The 26,765-nt window shown below is 40.7% G+C and overlaps 1 protein-coding gene across 2 annotated transcripts in view; it reads right to left on the reverse strand.

Moving 5' to 3' along the window:
• TP53BP2 (tumor protein p53 binding protein 2) overlaps positions 1-26,765 on the reverse strand; it is a 49,377-nt gene that overhangs the window by 19,167 nt on the left and 3,445 nt on the right. Inside the window, exons 1-5 of one of the 2 annotated variants that reach the window (XM_066993693.1) lie at positions 16,769-16,785; positions 9,315-9,462; positions 4,778-4,891; positions 2,890-2,969; positions 1,834-1,935 (exon numbers count right to left, since the gene is read on the reverse strand). In XM_066993693.1, the coding sequence (XP_066849794.1) occupies positions 1,834-1,935; positions 2,890-2,969; positions 4,778-4,891; positions 9,315-9,462 (444 nt within the window). In that variant the 5' untranslated portion in view covers positions 16,769-16,785. Of the gene's footprint in view, positions 1-1,833; positions 1,936-2,889; positions 2,970-4,777; positions 4,892-9,314; positions 9,463-16,768; positions 16,786-26,765 lie in introns of those variants that run through there. The other variant, XM_048057482.2, reaches the window with a different exon arrangement.

Genomic DNA, 26,765 nt, shown 5'->3' on the forward strand with positions numbered 1-26,765 from the left:
TAATAATCACCAACATCACAAAACAGAATTCAAGACATAGGAAAACCTTTATACTGACCTAGCCCCACTTACACAACAGACATCATCTCAATGGAGAGGATTCTTTTACCTCTCCAAGAGTGTATGAGTAGGGCTGTGCACTATTAGTCTCCATATATATAGACGTCTATAGTTCAGAGCTAAAAGAAACCACTAGGTCATCTGTAGATGATCCTTTAAGTACTGGCCTTCCTTTAAGTTACTGGCTGCTAGGTATGACTGTCAGTTCTGGAGATTATAGGTTATTCTAATGGTAGGAGAACTACTAAGACTTTCCCAAGCATCCAGCCAAAGACCAACAGCCACAACTTTCAGCGGCTACTAACATTAGAACACTTCCTCCAAAAGAAAATATAAAAAATAATTTGTGGGGAAAAAAAAAGAAAACAAAACACATACCCAGTCATATTTAGAAACATGGGTTCTTGTGCATTTTGATTAAAAAAGAAAGAAAAGTGAGCTTGCTCAGAGAAAACCAGGCAGCACCTGCAGTATCTGCACTATATACAGTATACACTGTATTTTCCCATACAGGAAAAAAAGTAAAAAAATATATTACAGCCCATGTCTAAAAAGAAGCATCTTTTTCCTTCGGAATCTATTTTTAATACTGCATCTGATTTCAGAAGGCAGGAAAGAAGCAACGGAAAGCCTCTCTTTGGAACAAAAGAATGAAAAATTAATGAAAAATTCCCCAGTGGGACAACCACAAGGCCACTCTGCTTGCTACCAACCGCAGGCAACAGACACCTACCTGATGGGTGGCCATCCATACTCAAACTCTTTAACTTTTTTTTTTTTTGATGTCTTGTATGGCTTCCTTTACACCAAGTGTATAAAATGTTTCTATTTCTGGTTCTATATACACAGTGACTACAATTTCAGAGCTATTACAAAGACCTCAGAGCTATCTTACAAAGATTATCTTACTTTCAGAGCTATCTTACAAAGACCAGGTTCTATTATCATCACCTGAGTGAATCAGCCAAGAGAGACAGGGCTTCCAAGAGAGGAAGAGGAGTGAGACAGGAGCCCCAGCAGCCTTCTTTGCCAGCAAAGCACATTCTGAAGGGCCTGGGAACTCATCCACCCAGATAGTCAAACGCTCCTTAGGACGGGCTTCCATGTAAAGATTCTCTGCCAACAGCAGCACTGACAGTGGTATTTTCAAGAGTAGCGTGCAGCAAAAATGCTAAAGCCAAATACAAAATCCATGCTACCCTTCTGCAGATGTGTTCAGAATATTTTTTCCCTAAACAATTCAGGAGCAACCCATGTGCCATCATTAGCTTTTCTGTTATTGTTCAGCAAGCATTTTATAAATCATTGTCCTAGTTACTTCTATCACATGCACGCCGTCTTTTCCAGACAGTTGCCCCAGGAAACCAGGCACACTGAACTCTATCAGTAAAAAGCGAGATATCATTACAGGACAGCATTATACCCAGAGACAAAAGCATTGTTCAGTGATCAAGCTGGTGAATGGCTGGTCACCACACGGAACAAACAGGGCTGGCAGAGGCACCAGGATGAATGACAATATTAATGCTATACGCTCCATCATTTTAGTAAGCTACAGGGTCACTTCAATCACTGGCATTATTTTAATCTTTTACTACTGGATATTTGTATAGATTGACTTGCAAATTTAAGAAGTGGGAGCCAGAGAAAGGGAGCCACCTGTTTTGAAGAGGTGGGAAAAAAAACAACACACAAATCTCTAACCCTCCCTCTACCTCATACAACTCCTACTACCTTTGTTCTTGGCTGTAAACAATCTTATTCCAAACTCACCTTGTTAGCCAGCATTTGCTGTTGAGCCTCAATTTGTTGCTGCTGACGTGATGCCATTTCCTGAAGTTCAGCCAGTGTCATATCCATCCTTGGAGCGCTGACCTGTCAATGAAAATCCAGAGCATTCTAGAATTTCAAATTTGGCTAGCATGCAATTCAACAGAGCTACTATAATAGAGAAAACTATGATTAAAGTCTTTAAAAATAGTAACAACCAAGTATTCAGTAGAATAATTAGAAAGAAATGGCGTATTTCTACTTTAAAGAAATAACTACTTTTAAGCCTGTACACGTGTGCCCCAATCCAGCAACACATATAAGCTAACATTCTTGAAAAATTAATATTTCCAGCAAAATCCCAGCAGCATTTTAAAGTGGCGTTTCAGAGCCGTTTATAATTAAGCTCAGCATGACTCAGCTTTGACTGACTGAGCCCGGAATGATCAGCCCATGGCAGGATGGATTGGTGGTTGCAGGTACATCATTGCAATTCAAAGCACTTCAACTTAAGATGAAGCATCTGGAAAAATTAACTTGGGGATGGGGCACGTGGGGAAATCAAAGGTAGTACTATTACATTAGTCATCTGTTCACGTCTTTTCTTAATCTAGATTCAATCACATATCCATAATTGTATCTTCTAGAGCAAGAATAAATGACAGACAAGATTCAATTCTAAGACACTAACTGGTTTCAACTTGAAAGCTAGAACCAAGTCAGGCCATTTCTCTGACACCAAACTGAATGTGGAAAGGATCAGTGAACTGAAGAAAAATAAGAGAATTGTGAATGGGAGTAGAGGAGGGAAAGTGGTGCTGAATTTGCTGCTCTAAGATCACTCAGAAACACATATCTGGCAGCTAACAGATCTCAGAGAGGTCTTAAGAACTGAAAACAAGGGTGGTAGTTGTTAGAGGCTTCATGTCTTATTTTAGAGCAGTCATTAGAAATTTCTCCAATATCTTCTCTTAGTTTCCAGGGTAGGGTTTGCACAAGTATCTCAAAGGAAGGGAAGCCTCTGTTTTTGCTGTGCTGTACGTTACATCAAGCACTTACTCCATTCTCCATTCTTCGATCACCAGGCACTTTCACACCATTTCTTTTTAGGGATGGATCTTGAGACCTCTGTCCAGTCCCTAGACAGAAATACAGGATAACATAAACAGTAAGACATTTTTGGATTTTTCTTATCCTTTTAGACAGAGCATTCAAATATAAAAAAAGGAGAAAAGGCTCAACAATTCTTCGTTTATAATCTGAACTATTCTTCCCATGTTCTTATCTCTAAGATAAGCTTAAATGATGACACAAGATATTTTATGAAGAGGCTGCTGTTCAACGTCAATATTTATTTTAAACCATAAAGCTGTTCAAAAACAGACAAATGAGAACAGCTTAACCAAAGGCAGGATATTTCAGTATTTCTCTTGTGATCAATAGGCAGCTGGCCCCTCCTAAGTCTGCATTAGAAAAGCATTGTCACAAAACTGGGTTGCCGTCTGCAAATGACATTGCAAATGCATTTGGACCACAGTGTCTTAAAACCCAGCATCTAGATGTTTGGATGTGTTGTGCTTGTTTTTTTTTTAAACTGTCTCACAGAGAATACGAACAATAACAGTTAACAGTTATTACAAAATGTTTTCATCCTGACAGTCATTCTGACAGGAGAGATGCTACTTAACTAGAATCCTACTTAAATGCTTCCATCAAATCATGTACAAATGGTGCTTAGATGTCTAATACCAAGCTCACTAATTTCCCTGTAGCACATACATGCACTACAGGATGAAGCCATCTTATGTTAGCTTTTTGCCTATCTGAGCAAATCCCTGTAAGACTAATAAGTACAGCAGAGCTCCTAACTATTCCTTTGGTCCTCTTCAAACATAGTGCTTAGCTATGTTATGGACAATAAAATGCCTATAATACTTATATTCAGAGTACTAAGCACATTGAGCTTGAAAAAAATACAACCTGACAACTAAACTGTGCCATAGGACCTCTACTATACGGAAGTGGCATAGCTTTAACTTTTCACGAACTCATTCCATCATCATTACACATTTCAAACAAAAATATGTTCATCTATTTTAAAGTACACTGGGTACAATGCCACTTAACACAAATACAATGTTTCCAAAACATGGGAAGATTTCTGAAGACCAAAAGTGGAGGAGGAAGAACCCAACAGATGGATGTAAAGGTAAACGTCTTAAGGATGCTTCTACTGAAAAGATTAATATGTGATGTATGGAAAACCTTGAAAAGCAAAATATCTTATTTTTTATAGGATTCAAACTTAAGATTTACAATGCAGTGTTATTACATTTGTAGAGAACTTAGAGACTAACCATTTTGTTTAATTCTATTCCTGAAACTAATACAAATGTGTTGATTGTGGGAGAAACACCAAAGAACTCTACTTTTTGCTAACTATGCTAAGTTTATCCCCCCTGTAAAATACTATCCAGGTGAAATACACTAAGCTCACATAATAAATGACATTACCAGAAAACAATTTAGTTACTAAATTAAATGGAAGAGACTTCCTTTTTTTTTTTAGGAGATTAATCACAGATCTCTAGATATTTAACTGTGGCTAATACATGTAAACACAGTATGCCCCTGGATGCTGTGGTAATTCTGAGCTCTAGAAAAGCTACTAACTTTTCCATTCAGATATAACATGCCCAGACCGGGCAAGGGAGGAAGAAGTCTTTACTAAAAATGACTAAGAACCCAAAGGAGAGCAAATAGTAAGAGCAGTTTTCTGTTACTAGCATTCCCTATTCATAAGAAAATAAAGGTCAGACCAGAAAGGGTTGTAACACCATACTGACTAGCAACACTAACATATAATATATGTATGGCGTTCCCTTAACCTTGAGAAATGAAATTAAATTTTACTTCAGCAAATAAACCAGCTGAGACCAACACATACCTGATTCCCAGCAGGGAGAGCGCTCATGTCGAAGAAAGAAACGAACCTCACTTCTCTGCATCCCAAAGCGCTGCAAAATATCCAGCATCCGTTCATTATCGGCTATAGGACGTTCTGAAAGATAAAAAGGCAGCTTACTATTGCATCCCTATGTAGCTAGGGCATGTAACAAAACAAAAATATCTGTTCATCATCTTTCACTCGAGCACTGTTATTACTCAGGTTCAGTGTGGTCCTAACCCTTGCCCTCATCCAAGGCATTTCTAACTTTTCTTTGGCTCTGCGCCACACCCTTGCTTCTGAAGGTGAACCAACACCTCTGAAAAGTAGATAGAGCCCTTTAGAAGTCTAAAGGAAGGAAAAGCTGAGGCACCATCACAGCCCAAGGGAACGCAAACAGGCAATCTAGAGCTTTTGGCTGAAGTACCTTAGTTTCGTATTTGCAAATCACTGTACGTACTCACCGCCGCAGGAGCAAAACTGGTGGACCTGTTGCCCTACTTTTGTGGTACCTCAGACAAACTTACTGTTCCATCATTCCTCTTCAAGGGCTCTTCACCCCAATTCCTACAGGTGCCAATTTGCTTTGTGAGACAACACAGTGACTCAGGTAAGAACCAGCTATTCTTTTCAGACAGTTGAGATAAAGTTTCTTAAAGTTACATACATGAGTTCCACTGAATTGGTTTTCTTGCTCTTGTTCCCAAGTTCAGGATTCAGTCCCATCTTAATTTTTAAGCCTTACTCTTTGCCTTTTGATATTGCAAAAATCCAATGGGAGCCTAAGCCAACGGCTTTCATTTACTGGTACTCCTTTTCTGAAACACTGTTCTTTCAAATTTTACACACTTCATAGCTGAGCATTCACAGGCTGGATATAATTACAATTGCTTACTGTCCTTCAGATATTTATATAAAGGCAATTGCTTTTGTTATTCTAAACATTTTAATATATGTTTTTATGCCTGTGTTAAAAGTGATGGCAGCTATGCAGTTGACTAATATGTTATAGAGGTCAACTTTATGTAGTCAGGATGTTGTCACAGTATCTGAGAGGCTCGTGATCAGGTTAGATCCATTTGCATGGGGTACCAGATGAACAAGAGATATTGCTCCCATTCTGAGAAATAAGGCAAGCAGACAAAGAATTAAATTAAACACCACTAGTTCCATTTGTTCTGACAATGGTTTTGTTGGCTATTTCCTTTCATTATTTAGGCAAGGGAAAAAAAAAAGAAGAAATCAGAGTAGAATTCATTCATATCCAGTAGAGAGTCTTTCAAAGCAACTATCTTAATAAAGAATAATCATTTCACGGACAAAATTGTTGGTGTTAAGAATACATATTTTCATTTTCATAAGAAGAGGAGTTACTAACACGTTTGCAGCATGTGAAGAGCTTTTTTCAACATAAAAGGGTTTCTTTAAATGAAATGAAAATGCTGCAGCTGCGCTCAAGCAATCTAGGGAGGAAAATTTCTGGAGTCACTGTCAAAAGAGATTAGCTTTACAGAATAAGCAAGTAGGTCACTGTTACAGAAGAAGCAATCTCTTGGCAGTTACTTGTCTAGACAGCTAAAAAAGCTCTTCATCTGCTAAACCTTAATTCCCCCCTTGAAGAAAAAAAAAAAAAAAAGAAGCACGACTGTCAGATTTCCATCTTAAAGAATATACAACAGGCTTATGAGATAGCTTTCTAGCAGCTAGGCAGTACTTCAACTGAAACTCTATCATCAAGGGAGATGCCCTTTACCCAAGGATTCTGTCAATACCACTCAGTGACTTCAAAGGAAGGTCAAGGAGATTTCCAAATACGAAACAAAACCACATTTGAAAAGTTCAAGAAGAAAAGAAATTATCAGACCTCAGTTTTTATTCCCTGCCCCCTTGGAGGGGAAAAAAAAAAAAAAAGAAAAAAAAAGACAAAAGCCTTTACATATAGACACACACTTTCTGTGCTTTCTGTGGTCAAGATAGTCATCTAACAGAATTCTGATGATAACAGAAAGATCAAGCAAGCTTGCTCTGATACTCATCAAATTTCAAGCAAAACTGGGAGGACAGGGAGAGCAGTAAACTTGCCCTCATTCAGCAAACTGAGTGCCTCAAGCTAACTTGCAGCAATGTTTCAAAGTATGTTTAATACGGTCTGACAACAGAAGCTAAAATTCCTCAGCATGCATCAGGAGAGAGGGACAAGCTACCTCAGAACGATGTTAGTAATTGAAGTCTAAGCACTCATTTTTCAGCATACATCTTCTGTTTCTACCTTGTAAGGATGGCTGGCATGTGCCATGTTTATTTTAAAATTAAGTTTAACTTGTTCAGTGTAATAGAATCCATGATACCATCTTGGCAAAACGAGACAGTGACACCAAAACGCTGACACCTAAAGCAAAATAAGGTAAAGTTGAGAGGTTTTTTTTGTTTGTTTCCAAAAAAATAAATCCAAAATATACATTAAAATATATTTTGCAAATGTTTGCTGCTGGACGTTATGCAGATGTTTAAGAAATGACTTCTTTTTTTAGAAATATGCATATACTTCACCCAGTATTCAAGTCTTTATGGCATATGATTTGAAACTACTGCATTTGTTACCAAGTATAATCTGAAACTGTACAGTGTTGCATGCACACACACATGCACCGGTGTCCGTATAAAGAAATATATAATTAGTAAATATGACAGGACCAGTGAAGGGAACAGAAGTAATTTGATTTCTAAAAGGAGTGCCAATATTTTAACTGTATAAACAAACAATACTTTTTGTTGTTTTTTTTTGGTCTTCTGACAATAAACTGTGCCAGTAACCAATAATAACCAAATAATAACCAAATAACATAATGAGAATAGGCTTTGCAAAGAAAAGAAATTTTGCTAATCTCAGAAAAAAATTCTCCACTTCACTTTGTTTCTGTATTCTAACTATTTTCTTTTATCTCCTCCAGTACCAGACAGGCTGACAACTTGATTTTGTAACTGTAAACAGGCTGTCCTTGACATATCCTACGCAGGCACCTCAAAAGTAGATCAAGAAGCCAGGTGTGGGGAAATAAGTGAGAAACTGCCCACACTTCAGTAGGAATCCAACTTTGGTAAGGAGGTTTTGGGGGACACTTTGGTTTTGGAGGACATTTACTCCTTTCCATCACAACGTCTGCTCTATAATAGAGCATGGAGCTAAGACTAACTATAATTTCAGTTTATGAAACTACACATACACCTAAACCTTTATTTTACTTGTCTTCCACTGTAGAATTTGGTACTGCATTGATTTAGACAGACCTAGACAGAGATATACAGTAAAACCACCTTCCTAAAATATCTCTTTCCACCTTGGATTGCGGATTTTATTTTAGTATCATTTATACAGAAAAAATGTTTTTTCTTTTTTTTTTTAAAGGAAAAAAAAATCTATTGTATTTTTTAAAACTTAGAAATATCAAAAACGTTACATCTCTACCAGAAAGGACTAAAAATCAGAGACCAGACTTGAGTATCTCATGCAAATATCCATCTCACCAAAGACTTCTTTAAAGAGAAATAGGCCTGAGACAACAGCAGAGAGACAGGAACATTTGTCCTTGTCGTCTAATTATTTTATAATTTTTTTTAAAGCATCTCAAAATAGCTGGATCAAATAACATAATTTTTCATGACTTAAAAATCCTGACAGTGACTCATCTTTTCTACACCTCTGTGTGGCTACCAGGATCTAATGATCTACCATGGAGACAAGAGATAAGAGTCCCTTCATATTTAAGCCAGACAAGTTAGCCATACTTTAGCTTTTGGGTTGCTTGTTGACATGTTCTTCAGTCCCAGCAGAGCACTACAAGTTATGGAGACCTGAATTTCCAAAACAAAAATCAGCAAGAACACAGAAAAAGAGGGAGGCGGGAGGGAGGGAAGACAACCAACCACAATCACAAAACCCTCTTCCACCAGCTCAAAGGACAAACTACTTTACTGTCCCGTCCTCATCTCACCCCTCCTATCCACTATATACCTTCTTTAGAAGTACTTCATATAATTGCAGCTGCTTCTGATAACACTCCTTCCCTCCCAGAATCAATTAATGCCATCGTGAACAACAAAGTCAACATCTGCAAAAGGAAGTTTTCCTTTGCCAAAGCACTTGAAAATGCCTATGGAATTTAGAAGACTGTCCACAGAACTAACAATATTTACCACTGCAAAAAGCCCATGCAACCCACTTGGATTATACCGCTGGGGAGAAGAATAAATAAAGAACAACTCCCCTACACCCTTCACAGACTCATTTGAGTTGGAGAAGAGCTGCCCATGCGTAAGAACATCCACATGCTTGGCTGGCTTCTTTTATTTTCAATCATTTTTTGTATGTGTGTACCTTCCTGTAGATGTGTTATTATACACCAGTTTTGATGAAGAGATTAACAAAAACGTAAGGCAGAAACTCTCTGGGACAGAACCATGTCTTTCACGTCTCTGCACCCTACGACAACAGAAGCAGTGAATGCCCAGCAGCTCACAAAGCAGGAGTTTAACCTACCTGAGCCACACCACACTTCAGCCAGGTGGCACTCACTTTCACCAGGCTCCTTGCACAGCTCCACCACATCTCGGCATGTTGTCTCTGGGGTGACTGGCACCTCTGTGAAGTGTTGTTCATTGTTGCTGAGGTATACTGTCAGAAACATCTGGAAAAGACAAAGACAACAGCATACGTAACACAAAACCAGGCTGCATATCGAAGGCGCAATTTTCATTAATTGCATTATTTTCAACATAATAGTATCATTCATCATGAACTACCGTGCATATTGAATTTCAAAACAAACCCAGATTTCCTTTTCAGGTACAAGCCAGTGAGATGTTAGAAGTAATCCTCTGCGCACCTCGATTATGTTACTGAAGTATTGTTTCTTTCTTTATTTTATTTTTTTTAATAACTGGGCCTCCTGCTCCTTCCTTCTCTTTTAAGGTGATGTTATCGTATTTCTTCTACCTTACCATACTTAAATACTGCACACCCATTTGACACGACAGATACCTAGAGTTCAGAAGTTTTCTTTATTGCGAAAAACAAGGGAAGTAACGTCTGTAGAAGATGACTGGACCTTCCAAATAGGAATTGGAATCAATTTGCACTTCCGTAACACTTGGCATTAAAAAGTTTCTCAGAAACACAAGCTGACTTTCCCTGCTCAGGGACATGACTTAGTGGTAGACTTGGCAGTGCTAGGTTAACGGTTGGACTTGATGATCTTAGAGGTCTCTTCCAACCAAAACGATTCTATGAACACAAGGTCTACCCCCCAAGTGCCACTAAGAGGAAAGCAGTACTATTTTACTTGGCTTTCTCTTCACTGCTGTAGATGGATCCTTTATCTTTGGTTGTTATTCTGTATAAACACACCACACAGCTAGATGTTATCCTTGCTCAGGTCTTTCCTGCCACAACTAGAAGACACACATTTTAAAAATTAGTTTCTTTATTTAATCTTTGATAAAACATATTGATCATTACTGCCTCTGAACACCAGTTGCCTTGCTGTATGCTATTAATATTAAAGTTAATATAAAGCTAGCTAAAAATGAACATCAGTTTTCTTCTGAAATCTATTCTGAACATCAGTACCAACTGCCTGCTCATCATGTAACTCCCAGCATCACAAAAATCAGCTAAATGTCTCCAGAAAGCAATTACTCTACTACAAATTTCAAGCAATAGAAACCTTATCAAAAGGCTACACAATTCAGCCTTTTCCACACAGATGGAAAACCTGTCTTTGCCAGAAAAAGACACAAATATAATGTTAGAGAATCTTTGTGCCTCCTCGTTTTTATAGAGGGTAGAAGGGGCCTACATCTTCATGAACAACGGTTCAAAGGTCAAAAAAAGAGTCTGATTCAAACAAGGCAAGAGGGACGTATAAAACGTTCTTCTGAGTTTAAAGAAGAGGTCATTGCTACAAGCATTTATTCTGTGATTTTGTGGGAATACTCTGGAACAAGTCATTTTTGATGAAAGTGGAATCTAGCCCATTGTCTTCATGGTTTTACAAAGCTCCCCTCAGTGACTCTGCCAGCGTACAAACGCAAACATCTCTTAAGTCTCCAAAGCCTTTCCAGTGGTCTTGCAAATGCCAAGACCCCCTCCACTCCTATGAGAGAAGCCACCTTTATTCTTTTAAAGAACTTCTATTAAAACATTTCCACACTCAAAAATGTGGTGTTATACAGAGCACAAACATTTGTCCCACTTTTGGCAGCACAAACACTTCAGAAGAGTGTTTCAGGCCTTGGGACTGCACCAGATTCAGCATCAACAGCATACACAGTTTCTGATCTCTGATTTTACGCAGTTCCCCAAGACAACGCTTTCTGATAAATTCCTAAAGACCTTCTACAAATACTCACAAAAAGCCTGCAGAAGGAGAGCTCAAAACTGCCCCTAGTCCTTTGGAAACCATTCAGACCCCTCAACCATTTCCTTGTCATGTTACGGCAAAAAGTAATAACAACTCAGAGCTTGTAAGGGGAGGAATGAGTAGAGAGAATGTGGAAAAAAATGCAAAGGTAGCAAAAATTTTTTTGTTTTGCTGACCCAGCGAATCCCGAGGAGGGCAGGAAGGCCGATGGAGTGGGACATGCCGACTTCAGCTGGACTGAGGGCTGCTGTTCAGGCAGAGGGGAGCATCCCATGCACCCCACCTGCCACCGGGACCACAGCTGCTCACCCACATGCCTCAGCTCAGAGGTTTGTTTGCTGCTACTCCCTCCCTGGTATGCTTTGTGTGGGCCAGAAACACACCGCAGGCATGCTGGTAAGATCAGCTTACCACATGCCTCTTATTACTCTGGGAAGACAGGCACAACTGTTGTGCTGTTTACTGCGTAGCATGCTGATGTACTGACCTAAATTAGGAGACAAAGCTTTCCAAATAGCACCTCCGATATTCTGCTTCAGTCTTTCAGCACCGAACACTTGTGGTTTTTTAGATTTAGTATTTCACAAGGCTGACAGCGAGAGATGTCATACGCAACCAGGTAAAAAACGCCATTTAATCACAGAAACTAGGGCAGAGAAGTATAATATAAAAAACAGGCTCTCAAATAGCTTTAGAGCAGGATTACACAGGAACACAAAACACAAATGCTTCACATTTAACGCTAGATAATCTTATACTCACAACAACGCTAAACTGCACAGGTAGTGTGTCAGCAGTAAGATTTGTTGGTTTTAAAAGAAGAGCTTATAGATGAAAATTAAAAAATTATACAGAAACATGGCATTACACACAAAGCAGACCTAATTTGACCCTAGCACGGCTGTTCACTCTCCAGTGTGCCTGTTTATCTCCAGCCATTAATCCTTAGGATTTACCAGCACAGACAGCTACAGAGGAAGGATCACGAGTAGGGATTTCCATCCACAATGCTCAAGATAATTACTAACGCATTAGGCCACAAGCACTCAAACCTGCTATGTGGAGGCCATTTCTGAGACTTGGTGGTATCTGCATTAAATCTACCACATGTGTTCTAGGTATTGGGGATGAGAGGGAAACACCACTCCATGCAAATTCCCTAAAAACATGTCCCAAATTCTGAAAAGTCTGAAGTAATTAAAAAGAATGCAAAATGGATACGACTTTTGCAGGTACCTCCTTCCTCCTCCCCCTAGCTCCAGGACAACTCTGAGACCACGTGGAAGTCCACCAAGCAGTTGTGCCCCTCCTCTCTCACCCAAGTGGCGGTGACATTTATCACCATGCCTCCTCCGCTATCCACATTTCCGTGAGGACTCCAGCCAGGGGTAGTCTGCTTCAGACTGGCTATGTCCGAGCCGAGGGAAAGGATTTAGCCGGCAGCATGAATCACTGAGATTTCTATCTCCCCAGAGAGGGCTGGTAAAAGGTAAAGAACCAAAGGCATGAACCAGAACCTTGCTATGGCTTCTCAGTGCAGCTCGAAACCCTTGGTGGCTTATCTGGCATGTGCCACCTCACATTGGGATCCCAATAATCATCCTTCCCCTTGGAACATTTCAAATAAAACATCCACTAACCACCCTACCGGCTAGTTTATATTCCTGTTTGATTGTTGTGCAGCAACAAAAGAGGAAAACAAAAAAAAAAAAAAAAAAAAGACAACTCTTGTGACATCTTGTTTGGAAGTTTGAATCCTGTACCTTCCATCAAGTTAGATTAAAGTGGTCATTTGTTGCTCCCTGAAACTGAAGATGTTAAAACAGTTACAAATAAAAACCCAGAAATATGGAAAGGAAAAAAAAAATAACAACAACATGCAAAAGGTAAAAAAATCAAATTCAGTTTCAAGGTAGGCCTAAGTAAGGCACGTACTCAGCAGTGGTGAGGCCACACCTGGCATGCTGTGTCCCATTCTGAGTTCCCCAGCACAAAAGAGATTTGGACATATTGGAAAGAGTACAATGAAGGGCCACCAAGGTGATCAAGGGCCTGGAGCACCTCTCCTATGAGGAGAGGCTGAGAGTTGGGACTGTTCAGCCTGGAAAAGAGAAGGCTTAGGGGGAATCTGATTAATGCATCTAAATACCTGAAGGGAGGACGCAAAGATTGATCCAGGCTCTTTTCAGTGGTACTCAGTGACAGGACAAGAGGCAATGGGGGCAGACTGGAACATAAGGGTTTCCATCCAAACATCAGGAAACGCTTCTTTACTACGAAGGTGACAGAGCACTGGCGCAGGTCACCCAGACAGTTTTTGGAGTCTCCCGCCTTGGAGATCCTCAAAAGCTGCTTGGACATGGTCCTGGGCAACCTGCTTTTGGCAAGGGTTGGACCAGATGACCTCCAGAAGTCCTTCCAACCTCAGCCATTCTGTGGTTTTACAGAGCAGACATACTAAAGACATACTAAAACAAGGGGAAGACAAACCTCATTCAGACCTTACACCTTCTTTCAAAGACAGCATCGAGGCAAATGCTGAAATACCTGACAATTCCATATTGTCTTGGATTATGTTTTTTCACTCTTTCTGACTTCTAAGGATTGAGTTTTAGGAATGCCCAGAGAAAGCTGAGAACTTTTATTTTAGAATTTAGAGTCAGGTCCCTAATTAAGGGTTTAAATTCTAAACCAAGGATCCCTCCAGCCTACCTCCTCCCCCCGAGATGTATTCACCGTTTATAAGTACTGAAAGGCTTTACACCGCAGAAGCATCCCAGTACTGTGGCACACTTGCAAGGAACCAGGGATGTGTTGTACATCTAGCAAAGAGGTTCCTTTTAAAGTCACACCACAAATTTCAGCTGACTCGGCTACAGCCTAGAAAATAAAGTTTGCAGTTATGGAGCCACCAAATGAGGCAGTTCGATCGGGTGCACCAAGGGCAAACGGATGACCAAGGGCACATGAACTAAAGCAAGAGATCATTTTTGCAAGGAATGACTGTGATGAATGACTTACAAGCAACTGGATGGGAAAGCAGAGTACCAGACATAAAGGAAGACTAAGTCTCAAAAAAGCCTGACATTTAAGACACAAGCCTAAGAAAATCCAAATTGTCGTGAATTACAACTTCAAGTCTTCTCAGCATAAAATGTATTATTTTGTTCCAACCTGTATTATTTATGCATCACCTCCAAATATAGCCACGAAGTCTGGACTGTAACACACCCGGGAACAGGAAGAGAATGTAGCAAAAAAAGCAACCAAAATAAAGGAGGACAGAAGAAGGTATCAATTAAAGCAAGTCACACCCCACCTTATAATCCTCCACCTCTCTCCTGCACGTCAGTTCCAAATAGCCTTACACTTGACAATCAGACACATGTGCTGTAAGCTCATCAACAGGATCATTTCATACAATTGCACTGACATTAAATAAACTGTGACAGGTCTCAACAGCTGCAAATTAGTTTTCAACTTAAAGTGAAATATTAAGAACAGATAGCTCTACAAAAGCAATAGTCTATGAACACACTGCATTTTGGCTCCTACTTGGTGACATTAAAAACAAAGAACAGCTTCCAGAACTATTTGGAATACAAGTCTGAGCAAACACATGCCTTAAAATTTACATCTATCCAGACAGATACCATTTTTTAATCAATCTCTCCCTTAGGTCAGAAGGCCTCAATTATTGATTAAGACGGAGGAAACACAGAAATGCAACTTACTTTTCTCTTGAGCTTTGAGACTGTGTCTGAAAGGATCCAAAATCTCTTACTCCTTAACTTTTTGTAAAAGTGATATCATACATCTTAGGTATCAAAAGGCTCTGAAGTTGGACATTTTCCAATTAATATACAAATAATATTAAATTATACTGCTTAAATTATTTAAGCAGTAATCTCAGAGTGCACATATTCAGTAGAAAACTCCATTATTTTGTATGATATGGTTTAAAATACAAGGTCTTAGTGAATTCCTGAAACTACCCTTGTTTAAAGGATAAACGTACTATTTTCCCCCCAAAGATCTAATTCAGATCATTAAATTTCAGCAATGGACAACAATCTTCTAGAGCAAAACTCACTATCTTATAAAATATTACACACAAATAGATGGTCCATTAAAAACTTACCCATTTTTCACTATTTCCTTAATTCCTAATCTAATGCAATCTTTTCCTGCATACCATGCAATATACAATATGAACAGTGGCATCTATTCATGTAGTATTTTTCATCTTCAAAGCGTTTTATAACCAGGAAGTCCTGACACAAGCAAGCAGTTTCCTACTTTACAGACCGGGAGACTGAGGCATACAAGGCAATGACAGAGACAAAAACGTTATTTGCTTGCCAAACAAGCATACTGCCTCTGAAATCATGATTCATTTTATTATCTTGCCTTAGAGCTAATAATATAATTTTTGTGCCACATTTCATATTCTCTGTGTTTTTGAGTGATCATTAATATTCTTGAATCACACAATACTCCTGTTGCTGGCTGGTTTTTTGTTTCCATACATAACACAGCTAAATAATGTCTTAGCTTGCCTAACAAATTTTTAGATCTCATCTTTAAGGATGCATTAAAAGTCACTCTTAAGGTTGACAATGCAATGTTTTACAGTAATATTCTCTCTGTTGTTATCTGAGTTATACCTATTATATTAAGCTGCAAATGGTTCAGGATAGACAATATATTTTCCTACAACATGGAGAGCATATACACCTGACGTGCTGTACAAACAAGCCTCCAAAAAAGAGCTCATCGCATGTCCTTCAACGACTTCACCACAAAGTATGATTACAAAGCAGCAATATATACCACTGAAAAGCCATTGTTTCAAATGCAAAATAGCTTTCTGAACAGCATATGGGATGGAGAAGAATGACAACACAATTTACATCCTGAAATAAAATATATTTTTAGAAGATAATTTTAGCTGGCTGAAAAATTAGCACCACAGTTTTTACAATGAATAGATTATCAGATTTTAAGTACAGATAACAGAAATGAGAAATAACTGATTCCACCCACAGACCTGATACCTAAAGTTTTAACTACAAGTCAGTTTTTTCTAATACAAAATCCCTTCAAACAAAGAGTTTTACAAGGAAGCATCTTACCTAATAGGAACACTGACACTGCACCTTCCTAGATTGCCATGAAGAAATCAGCTGCTAAAAGAGGTATTTTTGCTGACTTGATGCAACTTTCTAAACAACAGAAGACAGGCTGCACAACGGCAGATTTTCATCATCTGAAAAACAGCATTCAGAACTGGCATGCAGTTGCGGGCCTCAATTTGATTTTTAATGCAAAATATACCTTAATAAAGCAAATCAGTGAGCCTTTCACATGAAGTTCCTCAGAACCTTAAACCAGTCCTTTAGTAGGCAACGTAGTCACTTATTGTACCAGAAGATTAAGGTAAGCAAAAGATTATATAATAGACTTACTGGAAGACAGGCATACAGGACGATTGCTATCCCTGATTTTTTCGTATGCAGCTGTTCAATAAAGTTAGGTTCAACAGAAACACAGAGTAAAGTTTAATATTTACCTATAGCCACACCTAAATACAGGGAGTCAGGTTCCTTCTGTCTCATCTGCAGCACACACTAGTCCGTTTATATTGTACTGGCTCTTAGCCATAAATGTGAGAAAGGAAGTTATGATGCAAGGTAGGTGGAGTACTGTAGGAAGCACCATAGAATTGTTCAAATTATTCCCAGTCTATATAAAGCATGGCCTTTTTCCCTTTCAATTGTATCGCAGGAGAAAACAGGACTCAGCCTTTACTCTCAAAGGCATGGTAGTTACTGCTTGTATACTTTAAAGATAAAATACAAATACATAATAAACTTATCTTTGGTAAATGTGTCAGTTTTTCCAGGATTTAAAACATAATGTACACTTACATGCACTTCTGGGCACGAAAAAGGGAGTAGGAAACAGCAAAGAGAAAGCTGCTTGTTTTTTTTTCCCTCCTTTTTGTTTTTAAATCCTTAAAGTAGAGACAACAGAAAGAAAGCCATCTGCTTTTAGTATACACTAGTACACTGGGCAAAAGCTATAGCACAAACATCAATCTCTGCCATATTACATCTCACTATCAGGCATGTTTCTGAATCATCATTAAGGGAATGTGAAGATCTGCATGGAAAACAGACTGAGTTCTGGCCAAGCATTGTTACCATCTGAAGTTACTGGATGTGGGTTTGGGACCCACCTACTTCATGGGCTGCAACTCCAAAGACAAAATTCAGTGCTTCAGTTCAGACCTACTGAGGAGGAAGATAAAATTACAATCTTCCTGCCAAATTTAACAGAAAATCATCATCATCCCAGTTTAGCTGGTTTAGTTTTGTAAAATCTGTCAGACGTAGCTTGTGACTGGTAAATACAGGGTTCCTGACCTACACCCTCCTCTTTCAGTAGTGCATTACACATGAGGTCATTGAGAGGAGATCTTTCCAAACCAAGAATTTCACCTTGAATCCACATTACATTTTTCCTGACCTATTTTCTTCCATCATCCTTAGACACAAGAACAGAGCAAAAGTCCTCCCAGAGATCCGAAAGATCCAGACAAACAAAGCTTACGATTTTGGATGAACACCAAAACCAGGAGCACCACGCTTCTACACACTCCGCATGCCCAGGGTTAAACCACCACATATCACTGAAGGCAAGGGTGTCGCAATTCAGGGGGAGCTTTTAAAGCCACTTGTACGTTAACGCTGCAGGTATTTATCACAACCTTGGCACTGAGCAGAAGGAAATGTTCCAAAACATATGGGCCAGTTTGTTTGTTTTAAGGGAGAAACAAAATTGGTTCCATTAACATATGTAAGAAACCACAGCCTTTTACTGAGCACCCATAGCTGCCAACATGTCACGCATAGCTTATTCTGTTCAGACCTGAATCCACGCTTTCCACGCTTGGATTTACACCAATTTCGTTAAACAACTGCAAGAATTCAGGGTAAACAGATCCTGACAACGGTCTTTACATCGTACAACACCACAGCATGTTCACAGGTCTCTTCCCGTTACCATCTGTGCGTTGGGGTTCCTCACTTTCACATGTTCCCCTCAAGTGTTCTTCCCCTTTCTCCACGCAGAAGCTCTCTCCCCGTATCCTTCCGGATGGCTCCTTCAAGCCACCACTTCCATGCTTCTAGGCTTTTCACAAAAAAACACTGCAAGCTGACAGGCAGAAAAGTCAGCCTACACACAGTGTTTGGACTGCCGATGCTGGTGTCCTGCTTGGAGCTTGCTCCTCCTCCTCCTCGTGGAGTCAGTGAAAGGAGGATTGGATCTTTGGAGACGGGCCCCTTCAGTCAGGCTCTGCCTTGTCATCGGTGTTCAACACCGTCAGGAAGGCTTGGTACACATGAGGAATTTCTTGTGTGCCTGCAAGCGATACACGTCCACGTAATTCTTACCATAGCTACTACACTGGAAAACAGTAACTGTCTAAATCCTGTAAACTACAGTGAGGTTTACATTTGTTTCTCATCCGATTCCTCAGTATCGCAACACTTTGCACCTAGCAGAAGAGCCTAAAGCCAAGACAACGTCCATGCATAATGAATGGGGTTAAGAACTCAAGGCTGAATCATCTCAATTTTCAGTGCTTGCACCAAACCCAGAGACGGTCTTTGTAGTAAATAAAAAATTAATTAAATAAAAAAGAAACATTATATCCTCCCGTTGGGAATAAGCATTCTTGTTAGCTCAGCTTCCTGGACAGCTAGAGGCCTCTGAGAAGCCATACCAAGTGCTCCCCATTGGGACACTTGAGAATGACACCTCTCAAAATACCCCATTAAGATGCATGTATATTCTTACAGTGGAAATATATAAATATGTATATATATATTTTATTTTTTTTCCTGCTAGAAGAAGCAGACTTTGCATGAGACAGAACTCTTTCACAAAGGAAAGTGAAGGTAGACCTGTACCAGGGATGAAGGCATATTTAACAACCTACGCCTCAAAAGAACAGGTAGGCTACCACAGCAAAGTGGCAACTCTACCACCCACACCATACTGCCTGCTGGCTAAGGCAGCAATTTGTTCTTGGGTTTAAAAATACCAGTTTTCTACTCTTCCAGCCAACGTATAATAACCTCACCAATTAAAAGATGAGCAGCGTTCGTACCCGGGAGCACTGTGCCTCAGCCCACCAGAACGCGCAGGTCAAACCCACGTTCATCAGGTGACAAGTGCCCAGCCCACACACCGAGCTCATTTATCACCTTCTGCTTACCTTCTTTTCTTCTGTGAGTTGGTATCTGTATCAAACAGACTTAAAAAAAAAAAGTTCTGCAATTTAATAGTAAAACAAAGCAAATTATGTAGCAGGTTGGGGATGGGGAGGTGTGCAGAATACTGGTTTACTCCATTCCCAACTACTTCACAGAGATGAACACCAGACATCTCTGAAAATACCACTCCTTACATCACGTTAAGACACTCCTCCAGGAACACAGCTGTCAAAATCTTGAGTCCTACTTCCATGACAGATCTCTCACAAAACGAAATGCTCATGACCTGCAGAGGTAGGTCAGCGAACACACCATTTCTGGAACCTGAAAAAATGACACACGTTTAACCATGCGGGTAATTTTGGTGTGGGGAGAGTTATTGGATATACTGTTTGGGCTGCTCTATGATACAGGCTGACCAGTTTGGTATCCAAAAGTGCATTACGATGTGAAACTCGGGCATTTTAGTAATGTCTCCTTTATGCTGCAACTCTAGAACATGCTGTTCCATCACCTTCCTTCAGGACAAATGGTAATGAAAAAACAGGAATTTCAGACCCCAGAGCACAAGCCTGAATGCTTTACTGCTTTCAAGGTCAGCTCTGGCTTCCTATACACTTGCTGCCAGGGAGAGGAGGCTTCCTGCTATATAAGCTTCTCAAACTCACCAAGATAAACATATGTTTTAGTCCAACTTAATCCTTGCAGCAAGTGAGAATACCCAAAGATGGTGGAGAAACACCCTCTGTTACCATCTCTCAAGACAAGACGGAAGTCGAGGAAAGCATGCGGCAGCAGCATCTGGCTGCTACAGCTTAGCCCACCTAAACGGTGAGCTGCCAGAGGCAACAGTCATGTCCTTCTCTAATTCCGCCATTAGGTCAGATCACGCAGCCACATGGCAAAACACTTCCATCATTTGAACTTTTTTTGTTCAAAACACTTCCATCATTTGAACTTTTTTTGTTCCTTTCTGCCTTTAGAGTCGGTGTTTTTTCCTCCCACTCTACTGTCACCCAGCACCTTGCTACGTTCAAGGGGAAGCTACAAAAGACATGTGGCTTTGGGTGGGGATGGAAATCAAAGGAACAAGAGTATCCATTTGAGCAGCACCCTACTATTAAATTAATTAGGTGTAACATCACACCATACCCTTGGAGTAGGGTAACCCTTTCCAATTTACCACCAGTTCTGGGTGGGAGCACACTCCTGTTTCGATGGGAGTGTACCCTGAAGAATGACCTTCACTTGTCAAACTCAGATGACTGCTACTGTGCTAAAGAGCTATCTGTCCATGCATGGTAATGCAGGCAACCAACATAGCCACCAGTAGTGTCAGAGACAATCCCCAGAAATGTCTATGCTTGGTGACCGTATCTTTTTTACGACAACTGCACTTCTTATTCAAAGTCATAAAGAGAAGCTTCTGTCCTAACACTTCTGGGCTGCAAACATGCAGGAAGTCATTAGCAACCATGAATAAAACTGCACTAGAGTGGTACGCATTCAACAGGCACAGAAGACACATCGAGCTTTTGCACCAAAACAGAGGGGATCTTTTTGTTATTTTGGAAGAAAAAAGGGACTGGTGGGGAAATGATGGATAGTCAACCACATTATAACAGGATATGTACAACTTACCAACTATAGCAGAACCACAGGAGAAACCTTCCCCACCAATCCCTCTGTCACCCCACCAAGCACCTCACTCGATCAAACCCTTGCTCCTTTAACACAGAGCTTCTCTAGCGTTCATGCTTTAACTTTCATCAGCAAACATTCAGCTTCTACAGCACTACGACAGCAGCTGCAGAAGGCTGGCAGATTGTGCAGCTGATCAGCGTCTGACAGGTTTTATTTAAGTACCGCTCACTCCCAGGGCCCTCTCCAGGCAGTACCAGGCCGTACACAGACACCAGCTGAGAAGGCGAGGAAGGGAGAGCAGTTCACCAGTGCGAGGCAGCGTGGCACACTGTCACGAGCAAAGTCACGACAGAGATCCTCACAGATGGCTGTGTGCGAAATGGTGGGCACTGAGGTGATGTCGCAGCAACTTTTAATGATCATAAAGAGGAGATTAATTAAATCAACATTTGTACTATGCAGGGTTCTTCAACTGGCTGCATTCACCCCAAGAACTCCAGAAATCATCCCCCTCAGCCCATTACTATTTGGTCATTCTTTCAGCTTCCCTGGAGGTAGAAAATATTTTCTCTACCCCAACTTCACTGACTGCTGTTTGCACAGAGCTCTCTAAACAGCAATGGTTTTGTGCAATACTGGGAAACCACCCTGCAGAAAGGCCTCGTGGGCAAGACCTATGCACAACAGCACAGGAACAATGCTGCGTGGACAAGAGGCATGCAGTTCTGTTCCCACAGCTTCCCCACACCAACCTTTACTTGTAGTAAAGTCTGTTCTCAAAGTGCTGGAAGATACACCACAGGTAGGGGTGACGAGGGGATCATGTTTGTGGTGTAGGGGGCCGCAGGACGGGGAGGTAACATTTGTCAGGAATGCTGCTCACACTTGAGCCGCGGCAGTGTTGCTTTGTTGTTTTTCCTATTTCACAATAGAGCTTCATGGAGACCTCCAAGGAGGTCTGGAATACTTTGCTTGGCCCCTGAGCACCCTGCTTTTCATGACTCTGTGACACCTCTTCCCTTCCCCATCCGCTTGCCTCTTTTGCAGCCAGAAATCAGTCACATTTACTGCTAGGTAAGACAGGCTTTCCTGTAACGCTCCATTACCTTGAGAAACAGTCTGACTGCAGCTGAGATCAGAGCATCTTTAACAGGTTGCAGGAATCCCACTTTACAGGGTCTTCCCAGCCCTGCAATGCTCTAAGCCTCTCAGTTTCCTGAGAAGCCAGGGCAGGAGCTGTGGATCACTGCCCTGCGCGACCCAGATAGCAGTTTGGGTGAGGTTCTGCATTTGGGGCAGCATACACTTATGTAAGGAGGAAAGCGGAGCGAAGAGAAGTGTCCAGACACACTGCAAAAAACAAACCGTCAGACAGACTGCCACTTTCAAGCAGCAAGGAAATCATCACTGATTTATAACTGTGCACAGGTATGACAGGAGCAGCTGAAGAACAGCCCCAGCTACAGGGAGTAAGATTCTTCTTGGACATTTCTGCATAGTTTGTTGGCCCAGCCCATTTGCACAACTTTGCAATCCCTTTTGCAATAGGGATGCTCTACATCAGTGCCTGTGTCTGGTCATGCTTCTGATTTGCATGTTGCAGCATACAGCTAGTTCAGTGCAGCATTGGACTCAAACGGGATAACAAAGACTTCACTAAAAAAGAACCCTCTGAAGGTCTAAGAAAACATGATTTTCCTCTTTTAATGACAGAAGGAAACTTAAGATAAGAAAAATACACAACTCCTGAGACTCTGCCTTAACTTTCAATTTAAAGAAACAATGGGATTTATTGCAATAGAGGGAAACTGGTAATCTCAGCCAAGATCTAAACTGTTCCTTAAGCAGTTAAGCCTCACAAAATAAAAGTATTAGAGAACAAGAAAAAAATCATAGCTTGACAAAAACAACAAAAGAAAAACCATACACATGCTTCTTATACAGTAAAAGGGGAACATTCCCTTTACACACATGTAAAAGATAAATGATCAAACATCTCTTTTGTGGACTGATCTCAAGCATGAACAGAATGAACTACCATCAGGCTTTTTTGCCCTACAGAAGGAGAGACACAGGAGATGTAGGCGCCGAGGAGACATAATTACTGTAAATAAGTTCATTTAATACTTTACACTGGACATGGCAGACTCGTGTTCCTGCTGCACAACATCATACCAGTTTGTTTGACTCTATGGGAATTCTGGTCACCCAAATCCCAGCCTGACCTTGCTGCATGACCTTTAACAAGTAGCTTCAGTTCCCTTTATTAAATGCTCTGATACATAGCATTTAGTATTTTAGAGACTAGATGTTTGATATTAAACAACTCAAAATAATAAAACCAGAAGTGTTTATAAAGTCAGCAGTGTGAAAGTGTCCATGTTTTTACTTTAGTGCAGGTACAATAACTATAATCCAGGTACATTGCAGAAAAAGAGTTTTCTGAGGTGATTTCATAATCAGAGAACTATGCAGAAAGATAGATAACCGCAGTACATATTTGATTTTAACATTTGTGTGTCTTAATTTGTAAAAATATGAAATAAAAATGTGAGAGTAGGATTTACATAAAAGGTCAAGGCAAGAAGTGTTCCAACTCCCCTTTTTTCAATTAGATGCCAATAAAAGTTAGGTTACAACACAGCCATTCATCAAAGGTTCGGATCACATGAAGACCTGGAAGCATCACTGTAGCACAGAAGAAATTGCTTCCGAAACAAGGTTACCATCTCACTAATGAAATACTTGGCATTAATGCCACAGCAATGACAACAAAAAGGCTCATCATTTATACATAACTGGATTTGAGTTAAACATCCACGTAACACTATTACTATGGTGAAACAACTGATGAGGACACGGGCATGACTAATTAAATACTCACAGAGAGAACCGGAATATTAATGATTAACAAAAAGCAAATAACAAAAAAGTGGAAAAATGCTTTCTGCCTTTTAGCCTGCCCAGCGTCACGACAGTGTCATGATTACTGCTCCTTCCCAATTCATTTACTGTGCCCTCTCCCTAAGTGTTAATCCCAAACCACAGCATGAGTTATCTAACACTGTTTTAAACAGTGTTTCAGGTCTTTCATGTTCCACTGAAACTTCTAAAACAGGTAAGCAACAGTGACTAAGGTAATTAGGTCTCCTTCACATGACGTCCAGGAGTTCTGGTGACCTTTATACACATATCATCTGACGCTCTGAGAACTGGAGATCAAAAAAAAAAAATGTTTTGCCTGACTCAGAAGTGACTCAGCTGCGAGAAAGCAGGCCTGAAGATAATAAAACTGAGAGCAAGGAGGAGAGCTTTATCTGCTCATTACCTTGTTATGTAATTACAAGTTTCTTCCAGTTTCCAGAGCATTAAATAAGTTTCTGCAGGAAGCTGAGGGTGCCCAGCTGAGAAGAGCCCTGAGGTGCCCCTGTGAACCCAGGCAGAAGCAGCCCTCCACGAGCTCTGCCACCCAGCCTCGCAGGGCAGCTGGAGTCAGCCTCCTCGGGGTGACGGCGCTGCCTCCTCCGAGAGGCTGCACGGCAGGACTCTGCGCGGCGTTAAACAAGCTCGGGAACAACGTGCTCTGTGGGAGAGAAAGGAGAGTCCCCGAGGCAGACTGCTAACAGGGACAGAGGGCTAGGCGAACGGGGCATTTCCGAGACTGCTTCTCGATCGATAATCTGAAGAGGAATGCTAGGCACAACGCCATTTCCACTCTGCTGGTTTATTCCTCTGAGGTAACCTTTATACCTGCCTCCTTCAAAGTCCAACTGACTTGCATGTAAATTAATCTCACAAAACAGACTTGATCACTAATAAAGCAGAAATCCCATCTGGTTAACACTAGAGGGGGGAAAATAAATCCCATAAATTATCCATCCATCCCTAACCTCATCTCTGCATGCTAGCCCTTGAAACAGTAAATGCAGGAGTCCCACAGGGCACTCACACCCTGAACTGTTGAACAAATCAGAAGCAGCATAATTAACAACTCTCCTGACCTACACAGCTTGATCTGGCATGAATTTGCAATATTACCCTTCCCCCATTTCTGATAAAAGCCACACAAAGAAACAAAAGGTGTTCAACATACAGCTGAGTAATTTGGCTCAAACATTTCAGATGGAGGGCTAACATGTTTAAGAAAGCCACCTGAGAAACTAAAAGCATTTCATATTAATCATGAAACAGAAAAGATCATATTGTAACAACATGAAAGAAAAAAAAGTACCCTAGAAAACTCAAGGCAATGTTCTTCTATCATGAATAATGACAGTCTGTAAGAGAAGCGTGAGAGGTAAGAAAGCTCACCAAAACAGCCACCTAAGTGTCATTCAGCATTCCAGACAAAATACTTTAAACACTGAATACCACATTAAAATGTCTGAATACAACTGCAATACTGCAACTTTTAAATGTCTAACAATAACTAGAAATTCAGTTAAAGGAACATATAACAGATACTAAATGCTTCAATCAAATTAGGAGATGAGGCGTATTCCTAGGAGAGCTCACTCTGAAGTTCCATTTACGCACTGAAATCCATGCAGGCAGATGAGAAAAACAGTGCTATGTGGTTGATAAACTTGATCACAGCTTAAATAATTAATAGACTACAGGGAACGGGACTGAGATGCTACAGATGACTTACTGGTATCATAGCAATCTGTTAAACTCTACCTGGGGGTCAGTTTATTTATAGACTTATAGATGACACTCGCCTCAACATGAGCCGGCAGTGTGCCCAGGTGGCCCAGAAGGCCAACGGCATCCTGGCTCGTGTCAGGGACAGTGCAGCCAGCAGGAGCAGGGAGGTGATCGTCCCCCTGTACTCGGCTCTGGTGAGGCCGCACCTCGAGTGCTGTGTTCAGCTTTGGGCCCCTCACTACAAGAAGGACATCGAGGCCCTGGAGCACGTCCAGAGAAGGGCTACGGAGCTGGTGAGGGGCCTGGAGCACAAGTCCTGTGAGGAGCGGCTGAGGGAACCGGGGTTGTTTGGCCTGGAGAAGAGGAGGCTCAGGGGAGACCTCATTGCTCTCTGCAGCTGCCTGAAAGGAAGCTGTGGGGAGCTGGGGGTCGGCCTCTTCTCACAGATAACTAGTGATAGGACCAGAGGGAATGGCCTCAAGTTGCGCCACGGGAGGTTCAGGTTGCAAATGAGGAGACATTTCTTCTCAGAAAGAGCAGTCAGGCACTGGGACGGGTTGCCCAGGGAGGTGGTGGAGTCACCGTCCCTGGGGGTGTTCAAGGAGAGTTTGGACATGGTGCTTAGGGACATGGTTTAGTGGGTGATGCTGGTGGTAGGGGGATGGTTGGACCAGATGATCTTGGAGGTCTTTTCCAACCTTAATGGTTCTATGTTCATCTTGCAAAGTACAAGACATTCACTTCTGTTAAGATTTCTTTAGTTAAACAGTAAGAAAAGCATTTCCAAAGAAAATTGCCATAGACGGGCTAGCACTACGCTATTTCAGTAATTCAGGATCTATATGGCAGTTCCAATTTACTGGCCATTGGAACAAGCAAAAAAAAGTATATGTTTTTATATATATAAAATTAACCTTTTACATATATTATATATATATATAAGGTTTAAAATGTCTTTTTAAAATGCACATGTCCACAAACTGGTGAGTATTC

The sequence above is a fragment of the Anser cygnoides genome, chromosome 3 (genome assembly GCF_040182565.1).
Source record: "Anser cygnoides isolate HZ-2024a breed goose chromosome 3, Taihu_goose_T2T_genome, whole genome shotgun sequence".
Lineage (NCBI taxonomy): Eukaryota > Metazoa > Chordata > Aves > Anseriformes > Anatidae > Anser > Anser cygnoides.